The 22,222-nt window shown below is 51.7% G+C and overlaps 1 protein-coding gene across 2 annotated transcripts in view; it reads left to right on the top strand.

Annotated features, from left to right (window-relative positions):
• KIAA0556 (KIAA0556 ortholog) overlaps positions 1 to 22,222 on the top strand; it is a 203,480-nt gene that overhangs the window by 119,134 nt on the left and 62,124 nt on the right. The window contains exons 9-12 of one of the 2 annotated variants that reach the window (XM_015559503.1): positions 2,505 to 2,636; positions 19,221 to 19,393; positions 20,391 to 20,456; positions 21,014 to 21,115. In XM_015559503.1, coding sequence (XP_015414989.1) covers positions 2,505 to 2,636; positions 19,221 to 19,393; positions 20,391 to 20,456; positions 21,014 to 21,115 — 473 coding nt within the window. The remainder of the gene's footprint in view (positions 1 to 2,504; positions 2,637 to 19,220; positions 19,394 to 20,390; positions 20,457 to 21,013; positions 21,116 to 22,222) is intronic. The other variant, XM_006756852.2, reaches the window with a different exon arrangement.

Raw genomic sequence — 22,222 nt, forward strand, 5'->3', positions numbered from 1 at the left:
GTGTACCCCAATAGAAGGGCCAGGGAGCGTGGTACAGTTGAGGCCAGCAGTGATCCCAGGTCCTTTCCAAGAGCCTGGGTCCTTGGAGCCTGGGAAATATCCTTTTCTGACTTCTGATGGCTAAGGCAGACCCCCTGGCCACAGTGTCTGCAGGACTGTCTGTGGAGAGGAGGCGGACTGTAGACAGGGAATAAAGTGGTTACGGGCAGGGCTCCGAGCCAGACAGTCCTGGTCAATGCTGGGTCATCGCTTGACCTTGAACAAAGGGCTTGGCCTCAGAGCTCTGCTCTGTAATAGTATGTATTAGTTTCCCATGGCTGCTGTAATAAATTGCCATAAACATGGAGGCTTAAAACAACACAATTGACTGTCTCACAGTCGTGTTGGTCAGAAATTTGATGTGAGTCTCACTGGGCTAAAATCACAGTGTCGACAGCGCTGTGTTCCCTCAGGGGCTCCAGGGAAGGACCTGTTTCGGGCCTTTTCCAGCTTCCACGGGCCACTGCTTTCCTTGGCTCAGGCCCCTTCCTCCACCTTTAGAGCCAGCAACGTTGCCTCTCTGTGCCTTTCCTCCATAGTCACACCTCCCCTGGACCTCCTCTTCTGCTGGTGTGTGTGTGCTTGTTATTGTGGTAAAATATACGTAACGTGGAATCTACCATTTGCAGCATTTGTAGGAGCAGCTTGCTGCTAAGGCACTCACATTGTGCAGTCATCACCACTGTCTTCAGAAGTTCTTCATCCCAAGCTGAAATGTTCCTCTTCCTCTTCCAGGCCCCCCTGTGATCAGTGTGTCCCCTGGGATAATCCGTGATGATCGCCTTATCTTAACGTGGCGGACTAGCCGGGCTCATTCTCCTTTGCCGCGTAACCTAACATGTTCACAGGCTCCAGGCTTGGATGTGGCCATCTTTGGGGGCCATTATGCTGCCCATGGTCTATCTGCTCGGATGGCTGGGGGGCAAATGAGACGTGTGTGCCAAGGACCTAACGGTGCCTGGGCTCTCAAGAGCCTGTCGCTCTTACCGTCATCAGCGTGTTTTCAGCACTTGGGGAGCCAGTCTTGTGGGCATTTGCCCCTCTCCATGCCTTGTCTTGCCGCATTGGACACAGTGGGTTGTCACACACTGGGCTGCCTTGGGCACTGGAGGTCAGGCCAAAAGGGAGCAGCTACTGCAAAAATGCAGAGAAACACAGGCCCTTCTGAAGTCAAGAGGGGAGCGGGGAGGGGTGAGGGCAAGTCTGACCTACTGCACAGAGTCCCCAACATCTTCCCTGAGCTCTCAAGACCCTGCGGGACCCTTGATCCTGGGACTCCCTCTCCTTGGGGCCACCATGAGCCCCAGGACTTCCTCTGCTGGTACCTATTGCTCCTCATTCAATAGGTACTTTCCAGGTACCCTGCCTTCCAGGCCAGAAGTCCCGCCTCCAGTGCCAACTCTTCCCCCTGCCTGTGCTTCATGCTGTTCAGCCACTGCCTCCCGCCCGGTGGTCCTGAGCACGCCCTCCTCCTCCTGCTCCGACTCCTGGCTGCCTCTGAGGCCCTGGAGCCCTTTTCCCTAAACTTGAGCCATTTGCAAACCTTCACAATTTTTTGCCATCTCCACAAGCCGCCTGTTCCAATGTTAGCTCTTATTTAACCAGAACCTCTCTTCTCTCCTTCCCACCCCGCTTTCCCTTTCTTTCCTTTATAATTCTAGGATGGTTCCAGCAGTTATGCTCACGAAATCAGGGTTGATATGTTGGTTACATTTTCCCCACACACATTCAGGCATATAACTGCTTAAAACATTGTTTGTCCACGTGGCATCTGGAATCATCTGTCCCACCAGTGGTCCAGGGGTCCCGCTTTGGGAAACATTGACTCTAAAGCGTGGCCTGTGGGCCCTTCACTGTCCACTCACCAGCCCAGGCCCCAGCCGCTCACCTGCCACATGCCTTCCAGCTGTCAGGCCTTCACACTTGCTGTTCCCTCCCCAGCTTCGTGTCCCTGGTGACATCCTAGCCACTCGGGAGGGCCCTCCTCACTGTCTGCTGCATGCCTGGTTGCCATCCTGCAGGCTGCGTGCTCCCATGCCCTGGTCCCAGAGTCCTCCGCCCGCCCTGCTCGCTGCTCCATCCAGCCATCCTTCCCTCGCAGGCTGTGGTGTGTGCTCTGCTGCATTCTTTCAGCTCCGGGGGCCTCGGTTGCACCATTATTTTACCTGCCATGCTGCCAGTTAAACCCAACACCTACTCGTAAATGCTAAAATTTGAGAGCCTGTGTGTGTCCTAGAGTATTTCATTTCTTTGCCAAAATGCATGGTGGTCTCAGCAAACTTGTTTCATTGTCTGTGTTATCCCCATCTCTGGTTCCAGGCTAGCGTGGTGCCTGGCAGGGGGTCGGGTTCAGTAAACATTGGTTGAATGAATAAATGAACGAACAAATAAACAGATGCCTGAGCAGAATGCCCCAACTCTGCTTGCACGCCGTGTTTGACATCTAAACAACTGTTTTCCTACAGGTAATAAAAAGGAGAGGAATTTGTCTGCTAAGCGAAACGACAATGCTGAGGCCCTCGTTCCCAGCAAACGAGAGCCAACCCCGACTCCCCAGCCCCCTACTGTGTTCCCAGACCGGGAGAAGCCATGTTCAAGTAAGAATTCTGGGGGCCCCCGAGCAGGGCGGGGCCTGGGCCTGGGTCATTCTCGGTACGGTGCTGTGATGCAGGAGGCCTGGCTCGTTACCCTCTCTGCCAGGGTCAGAGCTGACCTTTTGCAAATATATTGTTAGTCAAGGTCTCCAGAGCAACAGAACCTATGGAGGGAGGGAGAGAAAAAGGAATTGCCTCATGCAGTTGTGAGGGCTGGCCAGTCACATCTGCGGGGTGGATTGGGGGGCTGGAGACGCAGGGAGAACCAATGTTGTAGTTCAGAGGCCCTCGCGCGGGAAGGACCCGTGCTGCAGAGGAAGTCAGAGGCAGTCTGCCGGAGACTCTCTCCTCAGGGAGGGTCGGTCTTTTTGTTCTATTCAGGCCTTCAATTGGTAGGATGAGTCCCACCACACCATGAAGGCCCATCTGCTTTATTCTACCAATTACAATGTTAATCTCCTCGAAAAACATCTTCTCAGAAACACCCAGAGTAATGTTTGACCAAATACCTGGGCTCCCCGAGGCCCAGACCAGTGAACACATAAAAATCACACCCACTTTCTTGTTCTATGACAAGAAGTTGGAAATTTATAATTGAAAATTTATTTTTCAGTTAATTTGCTTACTTTATGTGGGTAAAAATACATGCAAAGGGCAGTAAGTTCTAAAGGTGCAAAGGAGCTTATGGTGAAGAGTCCGTCTGCTGCTCTGCTAATGAAATGAGAGGTTATACTGAGTGTGGACCCAGCCACCGTCGCAAGCCCTTGGTTATATCATATGCAAGTAAATTATATATGTAATTTATGTAAGCAGATCATATAAGTAAATTGCAATCCTGTAACTAGCCTTCAGGGTAGGTCCTGTGATTGTCCCCATTTCACATGAAATTGAGGCACAGGGCAGGTGATTCACACAGCTGGACAGTGGCAGGTGGAGGCCTCCATCGCTGGTGGAGTAACTTCACTGCTGTGTCCCTAACCAGCAGACTGCACACACTGAGGCTGCAGAGAAATCATCACAGCCTGGTACCCGGGGTCAAATCCAGTGGCTGGAGTGGCTCTGGATGGTGGGGAGGGGCACTTGCTTCTGTTTTCTATGACCAAAGGATCACAAAGACCTCAAGGCATCCTGGTCAGGAATTTGGGGCCATAGGTGCCCTGGGCACCATCCAGCCCCAGCCAGCCAGCCCTGTTAGACAGGCTGAGCCAGGGGCCCTGACTTGTGTCTGTGGCATTTCATTCATGTTTACTAGGGAGCTGGAGGGACTGCTTCCTGCAGGAACAGGCCCAGGGACCTGCTGGTAGGAACCAGCCCCTCCCCCACAGTCATGGTCCGGAGGTGGGCCGTGCACCTGAGCCTGGGGCCTGAGCTTGGAGTTTTTCCCAGCAGCTCAGGGCAGATGGAAGGAGGGGCGGGGGGTGGGGGATGGGAAATAGCAGAGCTCCCACTGACTTAGTGAGCATCTGTTCCGTGCTGTGTCAATATTGTCTTGGTTTGGATTCCCCTAGAAACAGACTCCAAGATGAGGATTCAAGAGCAAGTAATTTATTTGGGAGGTGGCTCCTGGTAGGGGACGGAAAGGGAAGGGCTAAAACTGGCTTCATCACCAGCAAGTTCACTGGGCGGTGGAGTGCCACCTGGCTGGGGAGCTGGGAGCAAGGCTGAGCATGAGCCCCCACATCGGCCGCTGCTCCCACCCCGGGGGTGAGGCAGCGGGGCAGTACACACTCTCCCTTCCCTCGGGTTGTGGCTGTTCCGGGTGTTGAGTCCAGCACTCTGGCTGAGTGCCGGCACCCAGGCATTCTCTGAGTCACCCTAACAACCCAGAACCCACCTGGGAGAAAGGCTTGAACAAGACAAGACACTTTAGATGGAAGATGATAAAAAATAAAAAAAAGTGGCTGCAAGGCAGAGTCTATATCGGGGTGGGGAGCATCCATTTGGTCTGGCCCTGCCAAGGCATTAGGGGTGAGTTAATTAAATGTTTGACCCAATATAGCAGGCTAATTTTTAAGTTGATAATTTTGTATGGTCCGTGAAAGATGTTAGAAATATGCCCTTGGCAGAAAAAAGGTTCCCCATCTGGGTCTATATCAACCCAGGTAACAGCCAGATCCAGGTGGTTAAAGTGTCAGCACCTGCCCCTCTCTAGCTCTCGGCTCTGCACTCTTCTCCGTGCCCTTCATTCTCTGACAAGCTCACAGGGGTGGTGTGATGCCACCAGCAGCTCTGGGCTTACAGCCCACCAGCCCAGCAACCCTGGCGGAAACTCGCATGGCCGACTGCAGCCTGACCACCTGGTGCAAACCCTGCCCTCCACCGTCTAGCTCTGACCTTGGGCAGACTCCTTAGCCTCTCGGGCTCATTCTCCCCTCCACCACCCAGGGATACGACAACACCCTCCTGCAAGTGTTGCTATAGGACTGAAGGCTGGGGAGATAGACTGCTTCGAGGAGCACCTGGCTCTGGGGCAGCTGGCACTGCTCTCACAACTGTCAGCAAAGCCTCGGGGCGGCTTCTGGTTGCCTGGCTTACGTCCGGGCGGCTCTGTGAAGGAGACGCTGGTCGTGTCGCAGAGGCAGAGGCAGAGGCAGAGGGAGTGGGTGACGGGCAGCAAACTCTCACAGCTTCCTTATGGACACTGTTACCCGTTCTCCCATTTCACAGGTGAGGAGACCGGGGCTGAGGACATGAGAGTTACTTGCCTAGAGCCGTGGTCGGCAAACCGCGGCTCGCGAGCCACATGCGGCTCTTTGGCCCCTTGAGTGTGGCTCTTCCACAAAATACCACGTGCGGGCACACGTACAGTGCGATTGAAACTTCATGGCCCATGTGCAAAAGTTGGTATTTTGTGGAAGAGCTGGTATTTTTTTTTAATTTCTTTATTAAGGTGGTATTTATCTTTCTCTGACTGGAAGAGCCGGTATTTTGTGGAAGAGCCACACTCAAGGGGCCAAAGAGCCACATGTGGCTCACGAGCCACAGTTTGCCGACCACTGGCCTAGAGTAACAGACAGGACAGCAAAGCCAGGATTCACACCCAGGCTTTAAGCTCTGGGCTCTGACTAGCTCTGTCAGGCTGCCTGCCTGGGGGCCACAGGCGGCTTTGGAGGCACCTGGGTATGTAGCTCCTGGCAAGCTTAACTGTGACTCAAGCACAGTTAAAGCTGCAGGTTTTCGGTTCAGTACACGGAGCCCTGGGTTGGGGAGTTGAGGTGGCAGTCCGGGGCTGGCAGCATGCGTCCAGGGTGTGTGTCCTGGTGCATGGACAGGGCCAGCAAATGAGGCTGGGCCTCAGGACCCAGGCCTGGGGCTGTAGGTTAGAGCGTGCCCCAGCTCCGCCCAGTCCACTCCTGGGTGGGTTGACAACAGGTTGTCGTCTTCTCAGATCTCACCAGGAACCTGGGTATTGAGCACCTACTATGTGCCAGCCCTCGTCCAGGCCCTGGTGATCCAGTGAGCAACACACCGACCCTGCTCTCATGGCGTTTATGTATCAGTGGGCAGGGATAGATAACAATCACGAAGGTGGGGTAGTGATGATACTACCAAGACAGCAACGGGGTGATGGCTGGGCATCTCTGAGGAGGAAAGACTTGAGCTGAGACCTGAATTATTTCAAGGACTAGCCCTTTGCAGAGGAGAAAGCCTGTGCAAAGGCCCTGAGGTAGTAAAGAGCTGCTCAATTAGCTCATGAATCAGAAAGAGGGCTGGAGGGTGGAGCACAGGGAGTGAGGGGAGGGTGGCTGAGATGAGGTCACAGAGGTGGACAGGGGCCAGAGCACACAGTGAGACCAGCAGAGGGACTTGGTGCCAGGCAGACCACTGTGGCTTTGCAGATGGGGCTGCCGTGACCTGGTTTACATTGTAACAGGATCCCTCTGGCTGCTGCGTGACACGTGGCCTGTCGGGAGCCAGGGTGGAAGTGGGGTGACCAAGGAAGAGACCACTGCAGGGTGGAGAGAGTGGTGGCTCTGCATGTCACCGGTGGCTGGACTCTGGGCGAGGAGTCCATTGTCAGCATGACTAGTTGTGACGTTTTATCCTGAACAACCTGGGTTGAGAACCTGAGTGGTGGGGAGCCTGAGACTTGGCCGTGATGTGGGGCCCTGGCTTGTCACTCGGCTGGCGAGGTTCTAAATCTGCACCACCAGCAAAGGCGACTCAAGCAGCTGGAGTTGGGATCTGGGTCTGGACCTGCAGGCAGGCTGGGCCTCTGGTCTGTGTGGTGCCTCTGCCGGGGCCAGTGGGAACGGCAGGAAAACCCGGCCTGCAGGCTGGGCAGGGTCCTCGCACCCACCACCACGGAGAGCCGGGATCCATTGGGCAGAGTGAGGATCAAGCTGGTTCCTGGGGACTTCTTGGCAAGAGCCAGAGCCTAGAAAGAGGCCTGATGGGGCCTGAGGAAGGTAGGGTGGGAAGGGACTCACTGTCCAAGTGACCTGTGGACAAGGGCATGCCAAAGTCACAGCAGCTGATTAGGTTAAAGAGCTGTCGTGTTTGTAAATAGGTGTCAGGTAAATCTGGTGAATTTGGCATCTGTCAGTTTTGGTCAGGCCAAGAGCTGGGAGCTGGGAAGGCGGGCGAGAAGGGGCCACGGGGCAAGCTGCAGGCCAGGTCCCTCTCGGAGCTCCACAGTGGAGAGTGTGGGTGGCAGTCCCCTGTGACGTTGTTTGTGCTACACCTGGGCCGGCTCCACTGACCGCTGCTCAAGTTGACAAGACACCAGTCTGCACTGCTGGTGTTCACTCTGTGAAAAATAAAAGTGGCTTTTCACCAAGTTCCTCCCAAACAAGTTGTTAAAAAGAAATGGAACCAAGGCACGTGGGAGCAGCCTGGCAGTGGCCAGCCATCCTGCTGGGCTTTCTGGGACTTCTGTCCTTCATGGCCGGCCTCCAGCACCAAAGTTGGCCTGTCTGAGAAATAAAATGAAGAACCAGCATGCACAAAGCTCCGAACCAGCTCCCAGGCCGTGCCCTGTACCGGCAAATGCAGTCTTGCATTTAGTTAATCAAACAACCTGTGTGGTAGGAACCGCTGCTGTCAACACCTTGTACAGAGGAAACCCAGGCTTAGGGCAGCCAGGAAGTTGTGAAGCCAGTGTTCAGACCTGGCTGCAGAGTCCCGGCCTTGACCTCTCCACTGGCCCTCCTGAGCCAGCTAACACGTCGAGTGCTCACTACGCACCCACATCAGCCCAGTCCCCACAGTCACACCTAAGCACAGGCTTGAGGCATGCGTTGTGCTTTTTCTAATGCTCATTAATATGACTATGTAACTTAATATTTTCAAAGTTAAGCCCTGCATCAACTAAAAGCATTTGGAATACTTTATCGGTTTCTTAGGGCTGCTGTAACGAAGGCCTGCAATGTGACTGGTCTAAACAACAGGATCTTATTATCTCCGGTTCTGGAGGCTAGAAGTCCAAGAGCAAGGTGTCATCAGGGCCATGTTCCGTCTGAGGCACCAGGAAGAATCTGTTGATGGCCTCTGTCCTAGTGACCGGTGGCAGCATAACTTCAGCCTTCATGTGGCACTGTCCTATGTGCACATCTGTCTCTGTGTCGTTTCCCCGGATTATAGGGACACAGTTATATTGGATTAAAGCCTGCCCCGATGACCTTATCGTAACTCAATCAGTTGCAAGTACCGTATTTCCAAATAAGGTCACAGGTACTAGGAGTTAGGATTTCAACATCTTTTGGTGGAGACACAACAACTCTTAACACATGTTCATATGCAGCATTTTGAGAAGTAGAACTTAATTAACTCATTTATAATCTGCCTTTCTCCAGATGGTATGTAGTGCAAGACTTAAACAAGTACGTGAGGAGATGACGGTGAAGAAAAATACGTGAGAAAGAAAATAAGATGAGCACACGGATGTCTGAGGGGGTCCCAGTTATGGCTCTGACCTTCCTGGCCAGCCTGGCAAAGGAGCATGCGTTCACATGAAAATGCATGTCTCTTGGTCCGTCTCATATAAAAAGATTGCCAGTTGCCCCTGGTACTTGGTTCTTAGAGCAGTTTGTCCATCTGTTCTCTTAAAGAGGACACTGTTTGAGGAAGTGGAGTCTTCATTTTGAAGGGGTTTGGGGCTCAGCCTTTATCTGTTAAGTATACTAGGCTCCAACATAAGCCAAATTTGAAGAAAGGAAAGTTGAAAACCACGGCATTGTCACACCCTCACACTGAAAAGGGATCACAGTGGTGCCGCGTGTAAAGTGAGGATTCGTTTCTAAAGGTCACAGAAAGTGCAGGTGGCCAAAACCCAGCTGCTGATCGAGTGCAGCACACAGGGCTCCGTACAGACACATCACCTCTCAGCAAGCCTAAGAGTCGTCTCTCCTCCAGGGTGGAAACAATCACAGCTTCCCGGCCGAGCCCCATGTGAAGCAGTCAGCTTTGGTTAGGGTCCGGGTTGCAGGGAAAATGGGTGTTTTTAAACACTGGTGAGGGCACTGGGATGTTGGCATCTCCAGAGGCATAAGGAACCTGAGACTTGCTGAGAGGAATCAAACCAGCTCACCCTTTTCCAGGCAAAGTCTGGACTGCCTACGTGCTTTACCTTACATCAGTAGGGGTTATCTTTTTGGTGCATAAAAAAATAATCCTTTTTACTTCTTCCTGGTGAGCTTAACCTTTTATCACCATGTGTTGTCTCTTTTTCACTCTAGTAATACTTTTTTGCCCTAAAGCCTACCAGCTTTCTTTTGGTTAGTGTTTACATTGTGTATCTTTCATTTTTTCACTTTCAAACTTTCTCTTCTAAGCAGCATTTAATGCTTTTTAAATTTGTATCCTCTAACAATCTATGCATTTTAATGGGCACATTTAGTCCATTTATATTTAATGTAATTGCTGATATATTTGAGTTTAAATCTACTATCTTATTGTTTGCTTTTTATTTGTTCTGCCTGTTTTATGTTTCTTTTTCTTCCCTTTCTTGCCCTCTTTTGAACTGATTACTTTATATTATTCCTATTTTTCCACTCTATTAGCTTGTTAGTTACACATTCTTTTATTATTCTTTTAGTCATTACCAGAGATTGCAACATGCATTCTTGACCTATTAGAGTCTACTTTAAATTAGCAAGTTTACCACTTCTCATTCAAGAGAAGGACCTTACAGCTCTGAAACTCCATTTACTCTCCTCTCAACTGAAATGCTATTATTGTCATGCATTTTAATTCTCTCTACATTGTAAACCTCACTAGGTGATGCCATTATCATCCTTTATTATTTCACACAGTCAGTCGTATTTTGGATTTGCACACAATATTAACCGTTCTGTGCCCTTCACGCCTGGCTCTCTCCAGGCACCCTGACTCTCAGACTAGGCCTGACTTTGTCGCCTGGGCTTCTCAGCTTCCCAGCTTTGCGGCAGCTCTTTTCAGAATCAGCAGTACCTTAAGGGGAAACCTTCCAAGTGCTGGGTCACCTCTCTAGTTTCGTCTCCAGCCTGCGTTGTCCTTATAATTGTTACAGCCCTGTTTGCTTTCCATGCTTTCAAACAGATTGTTATAATATTTGGTCCAACTTTTCTAGTTGTGCTAGAGTTGGTCTGGGTTAGCGCACCTGCCATTACCAGAAATGTAACCAATTGCCTGCACTCCTTAAAGAGGCATTTCTCTCCTTGCCCCCTTTTCTCTGGCCAAGGTGATAAATTTGAGTTTTGTCAATTAAATGTGCATATGATGCAATTCCACAAGAGCTTAATTCCTTTACCACTGTAATCGTCCCTGCTTCTAATGAAAAGGCCTCATGTGCTGCATTACTCTGGTCTCTGTCCATAAGCCTCCCAAGAAACTTCTAGAGCAGTGGTTCTCAACCTTCCTAATGCTGCAACCAGGTAATACAGTTCCTCATGTTGTGGTGACCCCCAATTTCATTGTTACAAATGGAACATAATTAAAGCATAGTGATTAATCACAAAAACAATATGTAATTATATATGTGTTTTCCGATGGTCTTAGGCGACCCCTGTGAAAGGGGCGTTCGACCCCCAAAGGGGTCGCGACCCACAGGTTGAGAACCGCTGCTCTAGAGACTTGTTATGTTGTTGAGGGAGAAAGAACAGCAGTCTTTAATGTGGAAAGTTTCTGTCTAAGCTGTCAGAGTGCTCTAGAGAAGTGATATATTTGAACCAGTTTTCCCAGACAAGATGCCAACCCTAGAAATAAAGTAACTCCCCTCAGTGCGAGGGAATTCGAAGACCCTGACAGGCCTGCAGTTAGCATTTCTCCCAGGAAAACCTGCGGCAGAAGGACCATTCTGCCAAGTCCAGAGTCTTATATTTGTCAGTGTTCATTATTAATAGCAAGTGACAGAAATCCCAACTGGTTGAAGCAACAAAGGAAAATATATTGCTCCCAGACCCAGAAAGTCCAGGACTCTAGATCTGACCTCAGGCATGGTGGGATCCAGGTGCTCAGATGATTCTCACTAGGAAGCTGTTTCTTTATCGCTTACCTCTGTTTTTCTCTAGTCTAGTGGGTCTCAAACTTAAATTGTGCATTAGAAGTTTTTTGCAAAGCAAATTAAAGCACAGATTGTTAATTCAGTGCCTACGTATTTCAATTCTTAATAAGTTCTCAGGTGGTACTGATGTTACAGGGATCACACTTTGAGAACCACACCTCTAGTCTCAGGCATAGCCTGGAGACGGCCCCAGGCTCCTTTCACTGGCTTAGCATCCCCCACGGAAAGAGACTGCTCCTTTCCCTAATTGTCCCAGCAGAGTCCAAGACCCGGCTCTCCCAAGCCGTCTCCAGTCTCCATGGTCAGTGGGAGGAAGTTCTCTCAGTGGCCAGGCTGGGCCAGGAGTGGGGTCAGATCTATCCTAACCACAGAGACTGAGAAGAGTGTGAGAGTGTGTGTGTGTGTGTGTGTGTGTGTGCGCGCGCGCGGTGGAGGGGGGGGGGTTCCCTGGGGGTTCCCTGAAGGAAAACCTGGGTGCTGTAAAGTCACTGTTGCTAGAAAGACAAAAGCAACTGCTGTTCATCTATATATATAAAAGCCTAAGCGGCCATTCGACTGGTCGCTATGATGCACACTGATCACCAGGGGGCAGATGCTCAACGCAGGAGCTGCCTCTGGTGGTCAGTGCGGTCCGACAGTGGGAGCTGCTCAGCTGACCGAAGGGCACCAGATGCTGGCTCATGGCTGGCCCCCGCAAGCCTCTCCTGATCAGGATTGACTGGGCATGAGCCCACGGCAGGCGCAGTGGGGCTGGGATGAGTGGGAGTGGCGTGGCATCAGGCCCAGGCTCGGGCTCCCCACAGCCGCCTGCCACGGCCCGATCCCCACAGGCCACACCCAGGGATCCTACTGGTGCACGAATCTGTGCACCGGACCTCTAGTTTCATATAAAAATTAACCACACATGACATTTTGCTACAAATTCTTCCGAGGCAGGGTATGGAGCAGAGGACTGGAATATCCAGGAGGAAAGAGTAGAAGTCATTAGTCAGGCTCTAGTAGGTTTGGCTCAGTGGATAGAGTGTCAGCCTGTGGACTAAAGGGTTCCGGGTTTGATTCCAGGTCAGGGCACATGCCTGGGTTGCAGGCTCGATCCCCAGTAGGGGGCGTGCAGGAGGCAGCTAATCAATGATTCTCTCTCATCATTGATATTTCTATGTCTCTCTCCCTCTCCCTTCCTCTCTGAAATCAATAATAAATTTAAAAAGTCATTTAGCTGGGTGGCAGTGGGAGCCCTGATTTCCTTCCTTGAAAATCATGTGCATCCCTGGGCTGAAGAAGAGACAGCAGAAGGGTGTTAAGAATCACAGGCAGTACCTGCCCATGGAGAGGTAGCCAAAGAAGCTTTAAAGATGAGAACACAGGCCTTTGCAAGCTGTGTGTATCAGCTATTTATTGCTGCCTCATCGTCTATCCCAAAATGTAGTGGTTTAAAACAACAGCCCTGGCATTGCTCAGGGTCTGCAGGTGGGCTGACGGCTCTGCAGTGAGCTGGTGGGTGGCTGGGCTGGCTGGTCTCGGGTGGCCTCCCTCTCTGTCTGGCAGCCCAGCCGGCCCAGGACCTCAGCTGGGAGACTTGTCTGTGCTCCATGTAGTCTCATGATCTAGGATGTGGTGGTCTCGGGGCAGCACCAGAGGAACGCCCAGTGTGTGTGTGCTTTTTAAAGATCCTGCTTGGCCATATTTGCCAGCGGCCTGTTGGCCAAAGGAAGGCATCAGGAAGGCACCCAGCTAGAGAACTTGACCGCATCTCCTGGCGGGAGAGGCTGCACCATCACCGTGCAGAGCGGCCCGCGTCCAGAGGGCAGGAACGGGTGGCCATTTGTCAGTCTCTTACACCAGGAGAAGCACGCTTTCTGAGGAGGCGGAGCCATCTCGAAATGCATGGAGGCTCTGGAGTTTCAGCACCCAGTACACAGGACCGTGGTGGACCATTGTTCCAGGGTGTGTACTGCTTCCGCCCCCCAGTTGGATTTGAGACGAGAATGTGGGCATCTCAAGACAAAACAGGGCCCCTCCTGCCACTCCCATTCAGGCTTTTCTGCTCAGCTGTTTCCCTGGACCTTTTGCCACACAGCGTTGCATATACTAGTAGTCTCCAGGCCGACAGGTGTGTGGCATCGGGGATTGGGGGTCCACTGTCTCAAGGGGCACTGCTACCCAGCTCCAACCTATGACTGTCGCACGGGAATGCCAGTCAGGGCTGCCAGATCGAATGGTTTTTCAAGAGGTGCCAGGAATCCCAATTTTTCTTTTGTTAAAAATTCCTGGCATCTATTTCCAATAAAAACACACACACATAGAAGTCACACAACACACATCTGCTAGCTGGTTTTGGCCTGAGGACTTCTGGCTTATGATCTCTATGCTAGACTCTTCCACGGGTTTCATATTTGCTGTCTCAGTGGATTCCCAGGTGATTTGGCCGAGACTCTGAATTTGAGCTTTTCGAGTCACAGCTGGTGGCCGGGAACAAGTCACCTGGCCGGTCAGCCGATCAACAGCCCCCAGTCCCCCTGTCTTGGTGACATGTGTTGTATTCATGGTAAATCTCCTGAATGACACGCTCTTTGTTTCTCTGCAAGAGAGACAAGGCCAAGTCCCAGTGAAGCGAAGGGAAAGTGACATAAACAGCAGGGGGATGGTTTTCAACCAGAAAATAGTGGTTTGGGATAAATTAAAATGTGCAATTTGGCTTTTGTGGTGGCACAAATTTATTGTGTGAATAAATGCACTCTCTCTAGATCCAGGACGAGAATAAATCCCCACCCCCCGCCCCTGGTGTGCTCAAGCTGCTGCAGAAATGGCTCACCCGAGTGAGCAGGGACAGCTTCACAAAGAGTTGAAGTGTTGTCACCTCGTGTGTCGTGAGGGTCACAGTAAGCACAAGGCGGTCAGCCGGGAAGTGGTTCAGGCGGACGCGGCCCACGGACCGACGTCTGGAAGCCGCGAGTGGGGAGAGCTCCGGCAGCCGAGCTGCGGAGTTGACCTTCGCTTGGAGAAAGGGTGATTCAATTTGAATAGCATCTTCTTAGCATAATATGACTCCAAGGGCACGGGCAGCGCCCGATGATCATTTGCCGGAGGAGCTCCCCTCCCAAACGAATGATGCCGGAGCAGAAGGGTTTGTGCGGACAGAGCTGGGTCCACTGGGAGAGACCGCCTTCCGCGGTGTCCTTTCCCAGAAGGGGCGGTGTGGGCTTGCAGGGCCAAGGACAGGTGGTGACCTCCAGCAGCTGTCCACCCAGCCCCGGGCCACCGCGGCACCTGGGGGCGGTACAAAGGCCAAGGTCACGCGCAGATCTTTGTAAACTGATTTAAAGTGTGCCATGCCGGAAATGGAGGAGCTCATGAATTTCAGGTGCTGCCCGAGCTCTCCTATCCCCCACCCCCCAGCTCCCAATGTCAGTGCTGTACATTCATTTAGCTGTATACAGGATCTCAGTCTCTGATTTATAGAATCATCCATAGCAGGATTTTCCACCTTTTTCTCCTGATGGCACACATAAGCTAATTACTAAAATCCTGCGGCACACCAAAACTATGACTAAAATAAGTATAATTTTAATTCATTCACACTGGACAGCTGTTGTCATTTGTTTATTTGACAACTGAAGGGAAAATAGGTCAGTGCCCCGGCTCAAAGTCAGGATGGCATGTTTTAAGAAATCTTGTGACCCACCAGGGTGCCGTGGCACACCCGTTGAAAATTGCTGCTCTGGAGGTCAGGTGATGGAGGAAACAGTATGCTTTGGTGATATGCACACATACGGAGATTGACAAGGTTTGGGGTTGGAATCATTTTCCATCGTTCATTTGACAAAAACCATGATGCCAGGCGCCCGTAAGCAAGATGGGCGTGGCCTCCTGAAGCAGTGTCAGGCCTGTGGGCTTAAATGGCCGCAGAGAACTGAGCACAAGACCTCTCCCCCTTCACTGCCCACCGCGCTTCCCTCGTCCCTCGCTCCAGCCCCCCTGCCACTCCTCACTCTTCCCTGAGCCCACCTCTGCCCACCTCAGGGCCGGGGCACCTGCTGTGCCCGTGGCTGGAACGGCCTCTCCGGAGGGGTGTGCTCAGGCTTACTGCCTCGATGTCTCTGCTCAGATGTCACCTTCCGGACTGAGTGTCTCCTTCCCTCCTGGCTGCTTTGTCTCTTCCCCAGCACTCACCCCCTGTGGCATGTCCTGGGCACCTGCCTGACCGTGCCTGTCTCTGCCCCATGGTTGTGAGTGTGAAGACTGAGTGTGCCTGTTGCACCCACCTCTGTAGCCCTGAGCCCAGAGCAGCGTGGCTTCCCACAGCGTGGTCAGGTCTAGAGCCCGCGTCCTGCTGCCTTCGCGCTGCTGGGAGGGGGTTCTGCTCCGCTCCCCTTGGGCGTCGTGTGTTTGCAGTGCAGGAGGTCATCCCCACTCCATTGTAGCTCAAGACCAAGTCCGTTAGTGTCCCTCACTCCCTCCTGGCCTCCCAGCTCCTTCAGGCGCCGGGTCTCCTTCTGCCCTGAGTGAGGAAGACCGCAGCGTAGCCCTCAGCACCCTATTACCCGCCGTGTTTCAGTCACTGAGGACCCGCCTCCTGCAGCTTGTTAAGCTGGGTGCCTTATAGCTCGTACCATCCCTGCCCTGTTTCTTTACCTTTCATCCCTCTAGTGCAGAGCAGGCCAAGGAGCTGATAAGAAGGGCAAGCAGGGAAAGTTAACGCAGCCTTAGCCGGCTGAGCAGAATTGCCGGGTCACCTTGCAAGCAGCTCATTACTTTTCTGTCCCCAGGAGCAGCACTGGGCAATGACAGAGTCCATCAAAGTCAGAAAATGGCCCATTGCTGCTTACCACGCAGGCCAGCCAGCCATGGGTACTCGAGGGTTCCTGTGGGTGCCCTTGACCCCCCGCCCTCTTCCCCCTGGGGAAGCAGCTTGGACTGTACTAGACCAGCCCCTGGGTTCTGTTGATCATGCTTCTTAAAACTGGAGTATGTTATGAACAAATAAAACTAAGGGGGTTTCACAAAAATTTCATATTTGAGCTTTTCCTGAAAAATTAAAGTGGCAATACTAGGAGCACAGGCCAATATGGCAGAGCCGGGCGTTGGCTCCTTATTGAGGGGGGCTCAGCCCCACATTCAGTCTCGGCGTGCCTGCCTCTGGGGCCTGGGCGTTTGCATTCACAGCCCCTCTCCTGGGTGCCTGGGAGAAATTGGTCGTGCCCATTTTAGTTTGGTTTTTCCGTAAAAACCCATAGTCCCATCACCCAGCGCCTGGCTGTACTGGAAGTCCCCCGTGGAGCTGCCGTGGCCCCTCCCTCCCCTGCCAGGGCCACCCTTATGCTGCTACTTGAACTCTCACCAGACACAGCGTTCTAGCCGCGCATGAGGCTGGAAGGATGCTGTTTTCCAACAAGCCTTACACCAGGTTATATATATATATGACCCCCACTGTGCCCACTCAGCAGCTCCACTTTGATGCCAGCGCATCCCAGACCCAGCCTGTCCAAACCTGAGCCCCGCTCCTTCTAAACCTGCTCCCCAGCCCTCCCCAGGTCAACTGAACGCAAGTCCATTGTCCATTTCCTCAGGCCCAAAGCCAGTCATCTTTAGTCCTATCTCCCCCGAGCCGCACCGACGCTGTCGGGAAAGCCTGCTGGCTCTGTCTTCGGGGATGTGCAGAAGCTGCGCTCCGTAGCCCTCCGCCTCTGCTTCCATGCCTCTGCAGAGCTGCGCTGGCCGCTGACCGCCTCTCTGAGCTCACCCTCACCTCGCTCCAGTCTGTTCTCCACCTGCGTCAGCTCAGGTTGTCCCTGCTCCAGACCCTCCCGTGGTTGCCCACTGCACTCAGCAATGGCCTTACCGTGTCCTCCAAGGCCCTGTGTGACCTGGCCTTCCCGCTGCACCAGCCCGAGGTGCCTTGCTGCCCCACGGACACACCACAGGCCTCTCGCTCTGCCGGGTGCCTGGGCCATGCTTCCCTGGTGCTCCCTGATGCCCACCTTCCACCCCGCACCCCCATCTCCTTCGCCCTGTTCTGCTTGTCATGTTTCTCCGTGTCATTTTCTGCTATCACCCTGTACTATTTATCTTTCTCTAGCTATTGTGTCTCTCCCCAAGGGTAGGGGGTCTTGATCTGTCTGATCACTGCTATGTCTCCAGTGCCAAGAACAGACCTGGCAGAGTGGCATTCAATAAACTCAGTAGGTAAAAGCCTCTCTCAAGATCCCAATAGGAATATGTTGAGTTATGTTTTAAGAAATCATTGAAGGATCTTCTTTTTAAAAAATTGACTTCTAGAGAAAGAGGAAGGGGGAGAGAGAGAGACATTGACATGAGAGGAAAACATTGATTGGTTGCCTACTGCATGCACACCCCTTACCTGGGATCGAACCCACAACCCAGAATCAACCAACGACCTTTCAGTGCACAGGACAACACTCAACCAACTGAGCCACACCGGCCAGGGCAAGCGTTTCTATTTTTAAGTGGAGAGTTTTTTTTAAACATAGAAAGAATCCAAATATAAACAATTGAGTGGATGTTCTAGTGAGCCCAATGTGTCCATTACCAGCTACTTTCATTTCCTCTGTTCCCCAGATGATTATGAGGCAAATTCAAGTCATCATATTATGCTGTAGATATTTCAGCATGCTTTTTTTTTTTTTTACAGCTACATAGTACTCCACCATTAGGTGGATGTACCATACTTATTTTATTCAACCAGTCTTATTGGACGCTTTTTGCATATCATTTTATACTTTATGGAACCAATTTTCCATTATTGGAACTTCCAAAATGAACTGTACCTTTGCAATACTATTTTTCTTAAATTGAAGAGTAAATTTTTTTTGTAATTCTTGTTATTCCTGCAAAAACAAAATAAAGCAAAAATATTTCAAAATATTTATCCTTTTGCCCTGGCCAAGTGGGTCATTGGTTGGACCATCGTCCATTCACCTAAAGGTTGTGGGTTCGATTCCTGGTCAGGGCACATACCTAGGTTGCAGTTTCAATTCCCAGCCAGGGAGCATAGGGGAGGCAACCAATCAGTGTTTCTCTCTCACATAGATGTTTATCTCTCTTTCTCCCTCCCTCCCTCCCTTCCTTTCTCTCTAAAAAATCAATAAACATATCCTCTGGTGAGGATTAACAAATAAACAAATATTCACCCTTTTCCGTGACATTATGTGTTACTCCTCATAGATACTTCGTTAGAGGGTTAATCTTTAATAACTTTTTATTTTGATATGTCACACTTAAAGGAAGTTGCAAGGATAGTACAAATGACCTCCCATAAATCCCTCCTCCAGGCTCACCAGTTGTTAACACTTGGTCCCAATTGCTTTATAACTGCTGTGTATGTATGTGTGTGTTTTTGTTTTAATCATTTGAGATTTTAAAAAATACATCATTCCCTTTTACCCCTGAACACTGCAGTATGCAGAGTTGCCTTTCTTGTATCTGGGGGGATTGGTTCCAGGATTCCTGTGGACACCAACATCCGATGCTCAAATCCCTTATATAAAATGGGGTAATATTTGCATATAACCTGTGCACATCCTCCTGTAGACATTAAATGATGTCTAGATTATTTATGACCCCTAACACATTGCACGTGCTACGTAAATAGTTATTATTCTTATTGTTCAGGGAATAACAACAAGGAGAAAAGCCTGAGCATGCTCAGTACAGAAGCAGCTATCACAGGTCTAGCTAAACGGTACACATTGGAATCTGCGAATGTGGAACCGCAGATGCAGAGGGCTGGCTGTTTCTCCTGAGAACAGGGGCGTTCATGTTATGTTACCACGGTACACTTACGTTATGAAATTTAGGCTAATTTAGCATTAAGATCATACTGTTGCCTAAGCTACCGACGAGGTTTGGGTTCCTCCCCTTGCTACAACAATGCTCTTACAGCTGGTTCCCCCAGTGCAGCCCCAGGACGGCCACTGCCTTCAGTGGCATGCCTGCCAGTCTCCTTTAATGTGGCAGCTCTCCAGGCTGTCTGTGTCTTTCATGACCTTGACATTTGTTTCATAGATTGTTCTCAACTTGAGTCTGATAGTCTTTAAGCTGCACTCTGAGAATGACTCTAAAGGGAGACCCCCTGTTTTTGCCCCCAGGACCTGGGAGCCGACGGGAGAGACTCCCATCAGCAGCCCGAAAACCTGTGCTCCCGGCTGAGGACCCGCAGGAGGACGCATCAGCCGTGCTCCGAGCCATCCAGGTGGAGAATGAAGCCCTGCAGAGCGCGATCCTGAGCAGAAGGGCCGAGCCCCCCACCAGCCAGCTGCAGGTGCCAGTGTGTTCCCTGGCAGGGGGAGGGGACCTAGGAGGACTCTGCTACTTGGGGGTTGGGGGTGGGAGCACGTGTCCGAGCAGCGCTGGCACAGAGCATGTGAGGAGAGTGATGTGTGGGCATCTCTGACCTCACACTGACCTGCACACTCATTGCTCACTGCATCGTCCCTCACTGCCTGCCAGAGGTTCCATTTCCTCCACCTTCCCATTTTCCGTTTCCTGCAGAAAGCCCAAGGTGGATGCCAATATGCCTCTCATCCTTGCCGATTTCCCTGCAAACCTGCCACCTTAGACTAGGGTTGCAAACTGTAGGTAAGAGAAAGGATGGAGTACACGGCAAGCCCTGGCTTCTCTGGGAAGATGTCACTCCCAGACCATGAGCCCGACAGGCCTCTGGGCCTCCCCACCCCTGCAGTCCTGCCCCAGCCTGCTTCACCTGCTCAGAAAACCTCCCTGGCACTGCAGTGTTGGAGTTTGTGCCTGCTGCCCTGGGCTTTGAGCAATAAGCAGGAGAAACGGTGGGGTGAGCAGGGCCCCTTGGGAGCCAGAGGCCCTGACGTGCTTCGGTGTACACATCCTTTCTCGGAAGCACGCTCTCTGACTCGGCTGCTGAAACCTTTGACCGTAGCTTGTCCCACGGATGCTCACAGTAACCTTGAAACAGGCAGCACTGTTTCATTACCCTATCTACAGAGGTGCCGATGGCACCCAGGGAAGCAAGGTGACTTACTCAGGCCGTGTCTTTGGAAGGGGCCCAGGTCTGCCTGCCTGCAAGCCTGAAGCCCGTCCACACCATCCATTGCTTCGCAGTCTCCGCCATGGCCTGTCCTGTGGGACATTCATCGAGCGGCACCTGCCGTCTGTTTTCCTGGAGCTCAGTGCTTTCCTGGTGTCTGTGTAGGAGATGCCCCTCTTCACCCTCATCTGTCAGTGAAGCGCAGACAGTGGATGGCTTTGTTCTGACCTCAGGTCATGTGATTACATCATTCCAGGGCGGGGAGGAACCCCCAGCAAAGCCGTGGACTGGTCTGCTGAAGGCACAGGAGGAGAGCCCGGAGGTCAGTGGAGCCCGAGAGGAACAGCAAAGCCCATGCCTGCAGCACCTGATGCTCCAGAGAGCTTTCCTCATCACCCAGCAGGCCCTCCTGGGCACGGAGCTGTCCTGCCCATTCCACAGATGGGGAGGCCTGGCTGCAGGGGCTTAGCCAGGCCTGCTGCCTCCAGTTTCTTATTACATTTCTTTTTAAAAAAATATATTTTAATGATTTTTAACAGAGAAGAAGAGAGAGGGATAGAGAGTTAGAAACATCACTGCGAGAGAAACATCAATCAGCTGCCTCCTGCACACCTCCTACTGGGGATGTGCCCGCAACCAAGGTACATGCCCTTGCCTGGAATCGAATCTGTGGCCCTTCAGTCCGCAGGCTGACGCTCTATTCACTGAGCCAAACCAGCCAGGGCTCTTATTCCATTTTTATTTCCCTGACAAGACAACACCAAAAACAGACCTTGGCGTTCTGAGTAAATAAATTATAGCCCTATCTACCCAGGTCAATTAGACCTATCTCGGCAAATACAGGCGGGAATTAATAAAATGCCTGGGAATGTCTTTTAGGTTGTGCTCCAGTCTGTGCTGTGTGCTCAGCATACAGATCAGATTAGCCCCTGGCCTGGCGAAGCTTTCAGGCTACAGGCAAATGAAGCCATAAATAAACAGGTGACTTCAGGGAGATGACAAAAGCTGCCTGGGTACGGGATGGTGGCTCCCTCCGGCAGGTGGTCCGAGGAGGCCTCTTGGAGGATGTCCCATGTGAGCTGAGCCCTGTGTGTGAGGAAGGAGCCAGCCAGCAACAGGAAACAGCATCTCAAGTAGGAGGAACAGGGAGCAGCTTTGAAGTGAGATGAGTTGGCAGATCAGAAAGAAGCCTGGTTTGGGGGGAGGTCGGGGGGAGGAGAGGAGACAGCATCCAGTTGGGATAGAATGGTGTGCAGGCAGCACCGAGAGCACTGTGGAGGTTTCTCTTTGTATCCCTCTCACTTGTTCTGCTGTTTCCTGGTCATCTTAAACTGTCCCTGGCTGATGTCTGGACAGATCTGCAACACTGCCCACCCACCCTCTGCTCCAAGGTTTCCGGATGACCTGACCCCTGACCCACAGGGCCTCCAGTGACTGGAAGCATTGCAGATAGAGAGCAGAGCACATCTCCAGTTTAGATGATACATGACAAAGCGGGGAAAGGCGAAAGGGCCTAATGATGTTACTAGAATTCTCCATGGAGTCCCATTACGTTGTCGCAGATAGAACAGGGGTTGAGATGGGGAAAGGTGTTGACAAAATTTATTTTTAACTTATTGATTTTAGAGAGAGAGAAACATCAATTTGTTGTTCCACGTATGTACGCATTCATTGGCTGGTTCTGGTATGTGCCCTGGCTGGGAATCACACCCACAACCTTGGCGTGTGGGGCAGTGCTCTAACCACTTAGATACCCGGCCAGGACCTAATTTATTTTTAAGGTTCTTTGGAACTTAGGGCGGAGAGAAAGAGAGGGCCAAAGAGGAAAGGTACGCACCTTGAGGGAGGAAGAGGGGGAAAGGCACGGGCCTGAGAGAGAGTGCACACGAGAGAGAAATTTTTCAATAGCTCATTGAAGCAGATCCTTTCCTGAGACTCCCCAGATCGTAAGAAACTGACATCCCTGTCTTTTTGCAAAGCTCATGGGAGGGGGTGCTTGATCTCATCAGCCTGGGCAGACGCTGTCACTCCCTCCTGTCCCCTGCTTCCTGCAACGGGACTGGAGGCCTGAGAAGTATGTCCCTGTGA

This window comes from Myotis davidii, unplaced genomic scaffold, assembly GCF_000327345.1.
Source record: "Myotis davidii unplaced genomic scaffold, ASM32734v1 scaffold934, whole genome shotgun sequence".
NCBI classification, from domain to species: Eukaryota; Metazoa; Chordata; class Mammalia; order Chiroptera; family Vespertilionidae; genus Myotis; species Myotis davidii.